Below are 15,866 nucleotides of genomic sequence, written 5' to 3'. Positions count from 1 at the left end.
ATGCTTTAAGTTAACATAGAATCAGTTATGTATTATTTATGCATTATTATTGCAATGTTGGTATTTGGTCCAAAATGTCATATTTTAAGGTATTAATATACCAATAAAATTAAGAAAAACAAATTGGAGATATAAACATTATAAAAGGAGGAGATAAGATTATGACTACCTGCTTATCTTATACCTGCAATACCTGGAAAACTCAAGAAAAATGAATGAAAAACTATCACAAAGGAATTCAGTCAGGCACAGTAGTTCATGCCTGTAATCCCAACACTTGGGAGGGCTAAGCGTGAAGATCACTTGAGGCCAGGAGTTCAAGACCAGCCTGGGCAACAAAGAAAGACCCCATCTCTACCAAAAAAAAATAAATTTTTTTTAATTAGCTGGGTGTGGTGGCACAAATTTGTAGTCCTAGCTACTTGGGAGGCTGAGGCAGGAGGATTATTTGAGCCTAGGAATTCAAGGTTACATGAAGCTATAATTGTACCACTGCACTTCTGCCTGGGTGACAGAGAAGAGCAAGACCATCTCTAAAAACAAACAAACAAAAACAATTCAGTAGCATAGTAAGATACAGAATTAATATACAGAAATCAGTCATTTATATATATATATGTACACAATCACCAGTAAGAATTTCTGATTTAGCAATTATACTTCACAACTCTGTAAACTAAAGTTAATAACAGACAACCTTACCTTACATTTCCTTTTAGAAACAGAAAAACTCAAATATTTAAAGCTGTTAATGCCTTTACTATTTTACAAGTATTCTTATGCACATTTGTTTTATATATATGTTTTTCCTTTAGAAATGACACTGAATTGACTTTTATGCCTATTGCTTATTTATCTAATATTTGTACTTACGTAAAATATTTTGTCAAATGTGATAAATGGCTCAGAGTCTATTACATGTATATAATTTGTACTTGAGTGGTGAAGATATGGTTATTATAAGCACTGTATTTTAAATAATGAAATTTTTCATCTTATTTTTTCAGAATATGGAAACCTTGAATATTTAGGGTATCTAGAAGTTATGAGTATGTTTTACTTCTTTCACTTCAAACTGTGGCTCTATATATTTTGTACATCTTATAGTTTTTGGTCTCATGTGTATCATAATTTGAGATATCAAGAAAAACTCAGAAGTCATTTCAGATTCTATCAGTTGAGAAAGCACAAAATGACGTTGGCTCTGGTCCTCTACTGTAAATTAGAGTACAGTAACTATCACACAATGCTACTGTTATCACTTCCTTTAAGTCTTATTTTTCCAGCCCCCTACTGAAGAACTGAAGGTTCAGAGCAAGGCATCAAAGAAAAGAAGCTAGATGTGAGAATGGGAACTGCTGTGGAGAGAGGCAGAAAGTAGGATGCAGTTATTTAGCAAGATAACTTGAAAACAAAAAATCCCTATTATCTACCTTATAATAAGGTCCAAAAAATCTTTAAGAATGACCTATAAGGTTCTGCCCATTATACCTCTAGCCTCACCTCAAATCACTCTAAGCCCCAGGCATAATGGCTTCTCAGTAACTCAAAAAAAATGATTTACAGAATTACCTGGGCAGGATTTTTAAAATATATATTCCCCAGACCTAGTAAATCATAATCTCTGATACCTATTTCCTCTTCTTGCCCTAGTAAATCATAATCTCTGGAGGAGGGGACCTAAAATCTGTTTTGTTTCCAATGAAATCAGGATATATGAAGAACATTCCACAGAGAAGCCTTCTCTGACTCCTCAGACTAGATACATCTATTGTAAGTCTCTATAGCACTCATCACACTTGTTATAATTTGCTCACTACTTAACTCCCTGCTATATGGTAAATTCTTTCAGAGTAAGGACCATGTCTGTGCTCTTTACAGTTTCTCCCTCCGGAATCACTCTCTACCTTTCACAAAGGCCCCAGCAGACTGCATCAATGGATTGTCTTTCCTTCTCTTTTCCTTGGGTTCAGTCAATGGGAGGCACAAGTAGGATGAACCAAGGTTTTTATTCCTTTGGTTCTCAGACCACAAACTTCCTATGTTCCTCTACTAAAGGCCACAGATCCTATCAGGCAGCCCACTCTTAAAGCTACTGCTTAGGGGCCTGATAACTATTTCCTCTTCTTGCCCTTCATGCATAAGTATTATAATTAACAACTGTTACTAGACCCAGTAATACACCATCCACCACTGTTAGCTCCACTGACCTGGACCACATGTTTATAAAAAGTCTATTAAACTCTCCTCAATTAACCCCTGAGTGTGCTATTTCCTACCAAGTTTATGACAAGTACAATCTCTGTTCAAATATAAGTCAACTCAAGTTAAGACATCCTACATCGTATGGCAATTTCTACAAGGCAGTTAGGAATGTATACCAGTACTAGGCACAGTGCTCCCTGCAAAATAAGTATTCTGTTATACAAATGTTTGTTGAATACATAAATGACCCCCAATGGAGGGTTAAGAAATTCCTGGGAAGGCCGGGTGCGGTGGCTCACACCTGTAATCCTAGCACTCTGGGAGGCCGAGGCGGGTGGATTGCTCGAGATCAGGAGTTCAAAACCAGCCTGAGCAAGAGCGAGACCCTGTCTCTACTATAAATAGAAAGAAATTAATTGGCCAACTAATATATATAGAAAAAATTAGCCGGGCATGGTGGCACATGCCTGTAGTCCCAGCTACTCGGGAGGCTGAGGTAGAAGGATTGCTTGAGCCAAGGAGTTTGAGGTTGCTGTGAGCTAGGCTGACGCCATGGCACTCACTCTAGCCTGGGCAACAAAGCGAGACTCTGTCTCAAAAAAAAAAAAATTCCTGGGTAAGGCTGGGCACGGTGGCTGATGCCCATAATCCCAGCACTTTGAGAGGCCGAGGCAGTAGAATCACTTGAGGCCAGGAGTGATCAGCCTGAGCAACACAGTGAAACCCTATCTCTACAAAAAATTTTAAACATTTTAAACCAGACGTGGTGGTACACACCTATAGTCCCAGCTACTTAGGAGGCTGAGGCAGGAAGATCACCTGAGCCCAGCAGTTGGAGGCTGTGGCGATTGTGCCATGGTACTCCAGCTTGGGCAGCAGAGCAATACCCTCTTTAAAAAAAAAAAAAAAAGATGAAGAAAAGAAAGAGAGAGAGAGAGAGAGAGAGAGAGAGATTAGACATGGAGACATCAGTAAGAATTCAGGTTTAATATATAGATGGTTACATATAGAAATATTTATAAGTAAGTATACAGATGGTCCCCAATTTACAATGGTTTGACTCACAAGTTTTCAATTTAACTTCATAGTAAGTCAAGGAGCATCTTATAAACAGGTTAGTATACAAACATACAGGACCTAAGAGAAATAACACTACAGTAGCAACAAGGACACCTAGCACCCAGATCTTGGTTTCTAATACCATTATCCAATAAAATAAACCAGGGCTCTCTAGAGAAATGGCTTATTCTAGGACTGAGGCAAGAAATACACAAGATGAGCCTGGAGCATCTCACAGTACAAGTAAAGAAATGCTTTAAAAAGAAAAAAAACCTCATTGATGGCAATGTGTTAAAAGTGCACAAGGGCCCAACTGAAAGAGCTCCAATGACCAAAGCTCAAACAATCTGAGCAATGAAACTAATGAAGTAGCATCAGATTATAACCCAAAGTACAAAATAAGTATCCATGAGTTCATACTGATATAAACAAATGACTGAATAAATAAATAAATGAGGGAGAAGAGACAAGTCTCCTGTGCAGAAGAATTCCAAATAAATTACGTGGATAACTCCATCTTAAAGGAGGAGAACACAACTACTTTCCTTCAGTGTGGAATGCACACAGTGACTTCCTTCCAAAGAGTACAGTATGTAAAGAGGAGGAATAAAGATACAGCTGAAGCATTGGTGGTACAGTAGTGAGCATAGCTGCCTTCCAAGAATACAGCTGAAAAATCTGACAAACACATTAGCCAGGTGACCAAGATCAATATCAATAGTGATAAATCCTGTTGATAACATATATCCTTGAAAGGATGTGATGAAAATGGCACATAGTCTTCTTCCCCAAAACCCGTAACCCCAGTCTGATCATGACAAAAAAATTGTACACATTCGAGGGGTATCATACAATATACCTGACCAGTACTCCCCAAAATTCTCAATGTAATCAAAAACAAGGAAAGTTTGAGAAAATGTCACTGCCAAGAACCTAAGGAGACATGACAAGTAAATGTAATATGGAGGCCTGGTACAGTGGCTCGCACCTGTAATCCTAGCACTCTGGGAGGCCAAGGCCAAGGGATCGTTTGAGCTCAGGAGTTCAAGACCAGCCTGAGCAAGAGTGAGACCTCGTCTCTACCAAAAATTGAAAATATTAGGTGTGGTGGCATGCACCTGTAGTCCCAGCTACTTGGGAGGCTGAGGCAGGCAGATCATTTGAGCCCAGGAGTTTGATGTTGAATAAGCTACGATGATGTCACTGAACTCTACCCAAAGAGATTCTACCCAAAGAGAGTGAGATTCTGTCTCAAAAAAAAAAAAAGGTAATATGGAACAGAAAAAAGGGATTAGGTAAAACTAAGGAAATCTGAATAAACTTTGACCTTCAGTTAATAATAATATATCAATATTGGGTCATTAATTACAACAAATGTGCCATACTAATGTAAAATATTAATCATAGGAGAAAACTGAGTTGGGGGTAACACAGCAACTCTATTAGCTCTGTTCTATCTGCTCAATTCCTATGTAAATCTAAAACTATTCTAAAAATAAAGTGTATCAGCAAAAAAAAAAAAAAAAAAAAGCAAGTACCAGTAACCCCAGACTAATGGCCTCTTACTCTCTGTAGACAAATTTATAGCTTGGTACTCTACCTAGGTGACTAAGGAACCCAGGTTAAATACAGGAGATCTTACTTGTTTCCAACACCCAGGGAAACTTTCTATTCACAAAATGAACTTCTGGACTTTCGTTTCAGGATTCTTTCCTCAGTTCCTGAAGTGCCTTTTCATCTACCTCAGGTCAAGTCAAGTCTAGCATATGTTGCCCATCAATTCTGGATACTTGCTCAAACACCCATTTGTTCTGGCAGGTGATGGCATAATGTGGCAAGCAAGAAGTGGCCCACAGATTCCAGCTAAGACAAACAACCAAACCCTTTACCAAAAGGCCTCTTAAAATGATAGTGGGCTATGTGAGGACCCTGAAGACCTCACCTCCTCTTAAAATGTCTGCTCTGTCATCTATATTAGTCTTTTCTTAACTCCCATATTATTATCCAACTATCCACATATATGTTTTCTCTCTACAAAGCCATCACTAACTTCTTGGAGACAGAGATCATGTATTTTATGCTTTGGAGTACCTTATATCTATTGCCCTTCTCTCTTTCTAATAGAATCTTAATTTTGTTCAGGCAGCAGTGCACCCAGCTCTAGACAGTGAGACCAAAGAGGAAGTTTGTTGTGGGGTTTCTAGGAAAGCTTCTGCATTCCTGATAAAGAGGCAGACACAGTTGATACTGTTCTCCCACCCCTACCTTTTTCTTCTCTTTTTTTGCCTTAAATACAGACATGATGGTAAGAGCTGCAATCACCACCTTGTAAAACTGAGGGAAAGTCTGAAACAACTGCACAAATGCTGACTCTGACAATGTTGAGCTCATGAATCAATGCCAGTGATAGCCTACCTCCAAATTTCTTGTTATATATGACAAACTACCAATATTTGCATTAGCACCTATTACCAAAAAAAGATAGAAAGAAAAAGAAAAGTAGGGTTGTGGTTCCCAACACCACAAAGAGCAATGGTACATGTGACCTCAATATCTTGTTTTTCACTTTAGAAAGATTGTACATAACTTCTGGACTTTCACAATAGGATTGGAAAAAAAATGAAGGGAATCTGAATACCCCCAGAGTAAACTAACAAGCAAAATCCCTAAAAAGGATCAAAAACATCAAATAGCCCCAACACTAAACATACTGGCACAGCATATCAGAGCTCAGTATGCCCTAATTTTGATAGACCTCTTTTCAGGACCTTGAGATCACAAAATATTTAAGAAAAGCCTCTAACATGAAAGACAGAAACCAAAAATGACAAAGAAAGAAAACAACTTGGAGGTTACAGATATTATGCAAGGATAAGAAAACTAAGCATAACAAACAAAAACTTTTCTTTTTTATCTTTGACAAGTAAAAATTGTATATATTTGTGTTGTACATCTACTCTTAGCAATTTTCAAACATACAATATATTAACTGTCATCACCATAACGTACAATAGATCTTGAACTTATTCTTCCCAGATAACTGAAATCTTGTGTCCTTTGACAAACATCTCCCCACTCCCTCCACCCCCTAGCCTCTAGGAACCACCATTTTACTCTCTGTTCCTATAAATTCAACTTTTCTTTACTCCATATTATATTAAATGAGATCATGTGATATTTGTCTTTCTGTGCCTGGCTAATTTCACTTAACATGATGTCACAAAGACAGGATTTTTCTTTTTAAAGGCTGAATAGTATTCCATTACATGTATATACCATATTTTATGTATTTGTCTATTGATGGACATTTGGCTTATTTCCTGTCTTAGTCCATTTGTGCTGCTATAACAAAATACCTGAGACTGGGTAATTTGTAAAGAACAGAAATTTATTTGCCTCAGTTATGGAGACTAGGAAGTCCAAAATCAAGTTGACAGGAGAACTGATGTCCGGTGAGGGCTGCTCTCTGCTGCCGAGATGGTATCTTGCTGTTGTGTCCTCACATGGTAAATGAGCAAAAAGGGACAGAAGGGGCAAACTCTCTCCCCTCAAGCCCTTTTATAAAAGCTCTAATCCCATCTCTAATCCCATGAAGGCAGCGCCCTCATGGCCTAATGACCTCCTAAAGACCCCACATCTTAATACAGATTGAGCATTCCAAATCTTAAAATCTGAAATGCTACAAAATCCAAAAATTTTTGATCATCAACATGATGCTCAAAGGAGGATTTCAGATTTTCAGATTTGGGATGCTCAATCCAAAAGTATAACACAAATATTCCAAAATCCAGAAAAATTTGAAATCTGAAATATTTCCAGTCCAAAACATTTCTGTTAAGAGATACTCAACTTGTACTGTTACATTGGGGATTAAATTTCAATATGAATTTTGCAGGGAACACAAATATTAAAACCATAGCAGTTCTGAATCTTAGCTATTGGAAGTAATGTTGTAATGAAAGTGGGAGTGTAGTTATCTCTTCAATATAATGATTTAATATCCTTTGGATATATACTCAGTAGTGAGATTGCTAAATCATATGACAGTTCTATTTTTAATTTTTTGAGGAAACTCCATGCTATTTTCCATAATGGCTGTACTATACTAATTTACATTCTCACCAACAGTGTACACGAGTTCCCTTTTCTTCACATTCTCACCAACATTTATCTTTCATCTTTCTTATAATGGCCATTCTAACAAGTAAGAGGTGATACATCATTATGGTTTTAATTTGCATTTCCCTAATGATTCATAATGTTGACCATTTTTTCATATACTTGTTGGCTATTTTTATGTGTTCCTTTGAGATATGTATAGTCGGGTAGTCGGATCCTTTTCCCATTTTCTAATCAGGTTGTTTTCTTCCTATTGAGTTGTATGAACTCTTTTTTTTTTTTTTTTTTTTTTTTTTGGGAGACAGAGTCTCACTGTGTTGCCCCAGCTAGAGTGCTGTGGTGCCAGCCTAGCTCACAGCAACCTCAAACTCCTGGGCTCAAGCGATCCTTCTGCCTCAGCCTCCCAAGTAGCTGGAACTACAGGCATGCGCCACCATGCCCCGCTATTTTTTATGTATATTTTTAGTTGGCCAATTAATTTGTTTCTATTTATAGCAGAGACGGGGTTTTACTCTTGCTCAGGCTAGTTTCAAACTCCTGACCTCGAGCAATCTGCCCGCCTCGGCCTCCCAGAGTGCTAGGATTACAAGCATAAACCACCACACCCCGCCTGTATGAACTCTTTATATATTTCAGGTAAGGTAACCCCTTACCAGATATATAGTTTGCAAATACAGTAGTTACCCCTAATCTGTGGGGATACATTCCAAGACCCCCAGTGCATGCCTAAAATGTCGGATAGTACTGAACCCTATACAGGTATATACTATGTTTTTTCCTATACATACATAGGATAAAGTTTAATTTCTAAATTAGGCACAGTAAGAGATTAAAAATAATAGAATTATAATAATAAACAGTAATAAATTTATGTGAATGCCTATTTCTGGAATTTTCCATTTAATATTTTTGGATTGCAATTGACCACAGAAAGTAAAACCAAAAATAAGGGGGGACTACTTTACAGTCTCTCAATTCCATAAGTTATCTCTTCAGTCTTGCTGATTGTTTCCTTTGCTATACAAAAGCTTTTTTGTTTGATATAATCCCATCTGTCTATTTCTGTTTTTGCTGCCTGTGCTTTGGCGGTCATATCTTTGCCCAGACCAAAGTCATGGAACTTTTCCCCTATGTTTATAACATAGTTTGGATGTCTCTCCCCACAAATCTCATGTAATACAGTTTGGATGTCTGTTCCCTCCAAATCTCATGTTGAAACTCGATCCCCAATGTTGCAGGTGGGAGGTGTTTGGGTCATGAGGGCAAATCCCTTATGAATAACTATTCATGGTAGCCTATCAACCGCCCCACCCCAGGTAATGAGTGAGTTCTCACTCTTAGTTCACACGAGAACTACCTGTTTAAAAGAGTCTGGCTCCTCTCCTCTCTCTCTTGCTCCTTCTCTTACCATGTGATATACCTTCTTCCCCTTCACCTTCCACCTTGACTGGAAGCTCCCTAAAGCCCTCACAAGAAGCAGATGCTGGCACCATGCTTCTTGTATAGCCTGCTGTACTGTGAGCCAAATAAACCTCTTTTCTTTATAAATTACCCAGCCTCAGGTATTCCTTTATAGCAACATAAAAGAGACTGACAGTTTTCTTCTAGTATTTTTACAGTTTCAGGTCTTATGTTTAAGTCTTTAATCCATTTTAAATTGATTTTGTCTATGTTATGTTTTTTAATATTTTCAATCCACGGTTGGTTGAATCCATAGATGCTGAACTTGCTGATAGAGAGGGCCTACTATATTAAGTCACATATAAGGGAGGAAAAGAACAGTATATATGAATTGCAGTAATAATATATATTTTAAAATAGAACTGAATTTAGACTCAATAACATATCCTTTAAGGAGTCAACATCCTTCAACTATTCTTGCAGGGGTGATAAAATTGATACAATTTTCATCTTCTAAAACCCAGAGGTATTCCTCTCCTGCCACCAAAGGATTCAGACACAAGAATCCTTCTACTAACATAAACTAAGATTTCCTTTTGTGGGTTTTTAAACAGTCTGAAAATTGAGTTAATTTTATACTAATGCATAACTACATACATACACACACACCAGAATTAATCAAGAATTCAGCCAGACCAACCTCTTTGCCTGGTCCCAATGTACCCTTCCCTTGATCACTATTTTCAGACATCCTACACTAAAATTCAAGTCAAACCTAACCACCATATTCATGTCAGTCCAGCAAACCAGTGTCAGACTCCATGCTAGGCAGCGTGGTGATAACTGAGGATACAGCAATGAATCAGACAATGAGTAAGCAATGACTAACACATGATCTCTGCCCTTTAGGAACTTCTCAGGAACCCCCACATGCATAATCCTCCTTATTCCAAAACCTAGGTCAAATAACAGCCTTCCGAAAGCTTTCCCTACAATGTTTAGAGTAAAATATTTTTCACAGCTCTAAAGTCCATGTAATACTTTCTACTCATTTTAGGGTTACTTCTGAAGTATTATTTCCCTACATGAGCTACTTGAGGCTCATGCTGATACCTAATTGATTCTTAGATATTAGCATGTGGCTTGAACTGAAATACAGAATAGCTTTTTCGTTCTATAAAATAAAACCTTTATATAATCTGTCCCACCAGTTTTTAATATGCTGTATGATTATGTTCCCCCAAACAATTTTTTTTAGCTATTGAGATGAAAATTTTAAAGATTGAAGACTATTTTAAATAATACTTGCTCTGATGTACACAGAAGGTATTCGGCAATTATAAACCATTACTCTTCTCTTGCTGTATTTTCTGTCTAAAAACAGGGGCTGATGAATAGGAAAAATAGAATAGGGGTTTTTTTTTTAAGTTTCCAGCTAAACTCATATTTTGTAGATTGGGAGGAAAGAGAGTATTTTAAGAAAAAGGAAGGGAAGGGGAGTGGAAATGAATGGAGTAGGAGTAGCAATGCAAAGAGGCAGCTCTCCAGCCTCCACCTTATCAAGTCAGTATGGAATGGTGACATAAACAGGCATCTTTATAACTCTCACCCTCCTTAACAATTAGCAACACATCTGTAATACGATGTTGAACATGACAATTTCTCTCAACAAAAGGGAATGTAAGATACAATATTCATACCATGACAATTTTCCTAAGATTTGAATGTACAAGAAAAAACTATAAGGTGGTAGTCCCATAAGAAAGATAATATCCAGAATGTGTAGTCTGGAGGGAGGAGGTTGACAGGAACTGGTCAATAAAGGGCATTCTGGACACTGGTATCAATGTAGGCAAGTATTTTGGAGTTCAAAAAGTATTATTACCTCAAAGTGATTCTGCATTTTGTCAGCACAGGGCCAATATTATAAACCTTCATAAATCTCACCAAATATAACACAGTGCTTCCTATATAATAAACACACAATAATTATTGTATTTTTTAAAACAAAACTGAATTCCTACAGCAGTTTTGTGGCCTTTGGAAAAGTAACACAGTTCACATTAAAGTTTTCTTTGTCAACCACCTCTAAACAAGGATCCTCTAAAAAATGTGAAGTAAAACCAAAGTCACTATCACAGATATAGTCTAACCAGTAGACTAAAATGGGACCCAATGCCTTTGTTCCAGATAAGTCTATTAATATGGCATAAGATTTCACCAATTATTTTGGCAGTCACATCACCAGGCTATCAGTCAAGTAAATTCAAAAGAACTACCTTTAAGGTCATTTCTTCTTTAACCTGTAAAAATGTTTAAAACCCAAGTACTAAAATTTTTAACTTTATCATTTGGTTTCAGCTTGTTTAGACATTCTTGAACTGTTGTCTATCTAGATCACCTAATCTGTCATCGCCTACACAGGCCTCCAGAAACCTGAAGATTCTCCAGGGTACACATACTAAATCAGTAATCAATACTCTGGGTAATGCTATTAATTCAATTGGGCAAAACATGCAATGATCACCTACAGGCATTGTTTTGGTTACTGAAAACACAACAAGATTAATATAGCCCCTACACTCGAGGACAGTACAGTATACTTATAATGTAAGCAGAAGAGCTATATAAAGTGTTAAAAGGACAAAGATAACAAAGTATTAGAGGGTTAACACTGAAGGTATTGCATAATGAACCCACCTATTTTACCACTCAACCCACATTTTTCAATTTGTTCCAAAAAGACATCATAAGCTTTGTCAGATGCCTTTGCTAATAATGCCTTTGCCTAATGATGAAAATAACAAACAACTTTTAAATTATATATTCTAAAAACTAAGAGCCAAAGATTACACAGACCATGAAACAAAGGCATAAAAAAAGGTTTTTATGTCCTTATAAATTAAGTCAGATATTTGAATCCATCTTCTAACTCCCAGAATAGTGGCACATTTCCCTTGGGTAGCAAATTTTTCAATAAATCATATGTGATGTGCTCAGCCATATTTTTTTATATCTATACATATACAACCCATAAACAGGGGTGTTTTTTCTGAACTGGGTCCTCAAAAAGCTAAAAAGCTCTCTCTTAATAAGTAAAACTTACTGACTAATCACAGGATTTTTTCAATCTCTAATTTTTTTATTTATAAAAAAACTAATAATTACAAAATCTGTCTTTGAGAAATCATTCATATTTGGCTCTCTTTCTGATCCAACCATCTTACTATGTAATAAAGAAATCCAACCTGAGCACTAGGGAGACCCCATCTCTACAAAAAAATAGAAAAATTGTCACGGCATGGTAGCATGCGCCTATAGTCCGAGCTATTTGGGAGGCTGAGGCAGGAGGATCACTTAAGGCATGAGTTTGAGGTTGCAGTGAGCTAGGATGATGCTACTGCACTCTACCCCCAGCAATAGAGCGAGACCCTGTCTCAAAAAAAAAAAAAAAAGAGAGAAAAGAAATCAATACAATAAGCAATGCCTAAGATCCTACCTTACATCCTGAGGAAATGAAGCCAATGTCATCTCTCTTTGGTATTACCCAAAACACAGAATGCAGAACTGTGACTAGTGTATATATTCACCTTAAATACTGGAAACACTAGAAATCCCTTGAAGCACAGCTCAAATTCATTATCAATGAATTCATATCCCCTCACACTGCACAACAAAAGTCTGACACAACCCGCTTAGCCTATCACTATTAGTTCTGCCCCCCAATATCATATTAGAGTAGTTCTACTGAATTCTTTTATTCTCAAATTTAACATAAGACTTAAAAAGCATTAAAATAGCAAAAACTCCAAAGATTATTATAAGAAACAGATATAAGTCTGAGTGCTTAACTACTTATTATTTTTTTGTAATAACATATTCTCAATATTTACACCTTTGGGACAGTAACGTGATCCTAAACATGAAATATGAGAACTTATTTCTAAAATAAAAATGTCAATGGAATTTTCCCAATTTCAAATCCTTCAATGGCAAAAGCACAGTATAGGTGTTTATATTATGTTACAATCCACTGGAAGTACAATATCCTTATTCAAAACTAGGGCTGGCGGCACGGTGGCTCATGCCTGTAATCCTAGCACTCTGGGAGACGGAGCCAGGAGGATCCTTGAGCTCAGGAGTTCAAGACCAGCCTGAGCAAGAGTGAGACCCTGTCTCTACTAAAAATAGAAAGAAATTAATTGGCTAACTAAAGATATATGGAAAAAATTAGCCAGGCATGGTTGCACATGTCTGTAGTCCCAGCTACTTGGGAGCCCGAGGCAGAAGGATTGCTGGAGCCAGGAGTTTGAGGTTGCTGTGAGCTAGGCTGACGCCATGGCACTCTAGCCCAGGGAACTGAGTGAGACTCTGTCTCAAAAAAAAAAAAAAACTGAAAACAGTAAAAACAGGTAGTTTAATTAAAATTTTCCAAGGTTTCTTTCCAGTCCCAACAATAGCCCTCTACACCAAATTCTACTTATCTAAGGTTTAGACGTCAAGCTGATATTAGTTGACTCTACATTATTTAGTTTCTAACAAATGGTTCCCTCAAACCACTAAAAATCTTAAAATGTGGAGATATATTAAATGTTAAGAGAAAAATTAAAAATCTGTTTTCAGAATTTCCAAAGGATATAAAACAATTTTTAATTAGAATAGAAATTCCCATCTCTTCTACAGTTTACCTTTTTAAATTGCTGAGATACTATTTAAATGCTGAAAGTAAATAATCAAATTACGAGACAGAGGAAGACTGGAATAGATTCTGAATGTAGTACTATATTCTTAAATTAAAAAAAAAAAACTTTAAAAATCACATTTTAATCGTCACTAGAATATTTCATTTTTAAAATATTTTGTATAGTATGACACAAAGTGAATTTTTTAAATCTAAATTGAGTTAAATCTAAACAATATTCCTCCACTGTTTTCCTATGTATATATTTTTTAAAGTATTCTGCTTACATTTTAGCTTCGTCTGAAACATGAGTCATTTAAGTAGGTAAAAATTAAATATTCTGTAATTATAAAAATGGAAAATAAAACTATACCAATTTCCTTTCAATAGCACACTATAATCAATTATAGAGTGTACAAAGCCAATAATGCCTGAGAATCTAACCAATGTAAAAGGGTTAAATTTTACGTAATGCATTTGCTATATAATCCTCCTCAATATAAGAACAGTTAATGCTATCTAAGAAATGGAATGGAGGGGCTCCTAAGGTATTTTCTCTTGGGTGGTGTGTTTAGAGACGGGTAAGCACTTGTCCAGAATGTCGAAAGAGAGATTCCTGGGCTGACTAAGGAGGTGTGCCACTAGATGAACTCTATAGTCTTTCAGTTCTAAGATTCTCAATCTGTGAGTTACGCATAAAAAATAAGAACATTTTGCCCTCCAATTAACCGATCTGCTTTCACTCCCACTCGAATCATTCACCTACATCCTCAAAAGTTATTTCTCCCTTTTCTCTGCAGTGATTTCACGAGATTCTCACAAACAAAAGGCAAGGAAAATATGCACAGGTGGAATAAAAAGGGGAGTGGCTGAGGCCCCGCTGCTCTGGGGACAGCGCCCCCACGCCCCCTGTTACAACCGCCGCACCTGAGAAATCACTGCCCTCCACACCTCCACCCTTCCGGAGTGGCATCAGGAGCAAATTCTCCGACCTATTACCCTCCACCTGCACCTCGGCCAGACACTGGGCATTGTCTGGAGCCTCCGGCGCCAAAGAAACGCACGGAGGCAAGAAAAGGAAAAAGAACGAGTGAGAATAAAGAACAGAAGGGCCAATAAAACAATCGGGAAATCGTACGCTCCTTTGGCGAAATTATTATAGCTTTCCCATCGATCACTCAATTTAATTTAGGTCCCAAAAGCCAACCCACCAGCCCTGAGGCTGCAGCTGGGGGTGGCCAAGCGGCAGTCCCCCGAAGCTCTGCCCGTCCCGAGCACAGGCAGGGAGAGGGAAATGGGCGTGTGGGCTGGGCCTGGCTGGCCCGAGGCCGGGCTCCGAACAAAGCCGCTCGGCTCCCCCTACCTGGGGCGAAGGCGGCGGGTGGCGCCTCCCGGCTCCCAGCGCCGCCCGGCCCGGCGACGCCCTTAGCCCAGCCGACCCTCGCCCGGACGCGGTGGGTCACAGTCCGCCCCTCCTAGCCCGCTAACAGCGCCCCAGCGGGACAATGGGCCCCCTCCCCCGCCTCGGGGCGGGGAGATACAAAGGGAGAGAAGCGCGGCCCGGCGCGAAGCCAGGCGTCCGGAAAGTGAAGGCGGAGGAGGGTGAAGGAACGCGAAAGGATTGTGACGGTCGCGGGCGCCTGCAGGTCGCTCCCCAGCCTGTCCAAAACGCTACCCGAGCCCCACCGCGGCGACCGAGGCGGGAGCGCGGACAAGCGGCCCCCTCGCCGAGGAGGGAAGAGGGTCTCCACACAAAGAGGAGACACCCACCCTCCGACGGCGCTGGGGCGAGGACGGCCCGACGCGCTTCAGCCACCGATAGTCAGCGGCGCCCGCCCAGCCCGCGCCTCTCAGGGGCCGGGGTCCGCGCGGGCGCCCCACTCACCCACAGCTCTGTGCCCCAGCTCATGGCGGAACTTGAGGCGACTCCGGCCGTCTGGCTGCCCAGCTGTCCGTCCGTCCGTCGGCACCGCCGTCAGTCTGTCCGACCTCGCACTGGCTGGCTGGCGGGCGGGCGGGCTCGGCTCAGCGGCTCTGCAGCTCAGCGGCTCTGCCTCGAAAGGTGCCGCCACCGCCAGGCTCCCCAGTGAGTGAGAAAGACGCGACTGGAGAAGGCGCCGCCGCCGCCGCGTCCCCGCCTCCCGGAGCCAGGAGGGAGGGGGCCGGGGCCGAGGGGAGGCGGTGCGGGGAGAGGGGAGGGGGCGGGGCGCGGTGCACCCTGGGATCGGGGCGGACCCGCACTGGGCTGGCCGCTGCCGGCAGGCTGCCCTAGCGCGTGGGTATCCCACACCCAGTGGCCCCCTCTCACGGGCCGGGTTTTCTGTCGCTTGTCCCTCTGGGCTTTGACGGCCCCACTGCCGCCGCCGCTCAGATCCGTATCTTAAAGATGGAAAGAGAGAGA

At 39.8% G+C, this 15,866-nt stretch overlaps 1 protein-coding gene across 4 annotated transcripts in view; it reads right to left on the bottom strand.

The window, feature by feature from the left end:
- Positions 1-15,613, bottom strand: part of FNBP1L (formin binding protein 1 like) — a 96,495-nt gene extending 80,882 nt beyond the window's left edge. For all 4 annotated transcript variants that reach the window (XM_012790957.3, XM_012790960.3, XM_012790959.3 and 1 more), the window contains exon 1: positions 15,351-15,613. In XM_012790957.3, coding sequence (XP_012646411.1) covers positions 15,351-15,374 — 24 coding nt within the window. In that variant the 5' untranslated portion in view covers positions 15,375-15,613. The remainder of the gene's footprint in view (positions 1-15,350) is intronic.
- Between the last annotated feature and the right edge of the window lie 253 nt (positions 15,614-15,866).

This window comes from Microcebus murinus, chromosome 2 (genome assembly GCF_040939455.1).
Source record: "Microcebus murinus isolate Inina chromosome 2, M.murinus_Inina_mat1.0, whole genome shotgun sequence".
NCBI classification, from domain to species: domain Eukaryota; kingdom Metazoa; phylum Chordata; class Mammalia; order Primates; family Cheirogaleidae; genus Microcebus; species Microcebus murinus.
This window is presented reverse-complemented; position numbering and strand designations above follow the sequence as displayed.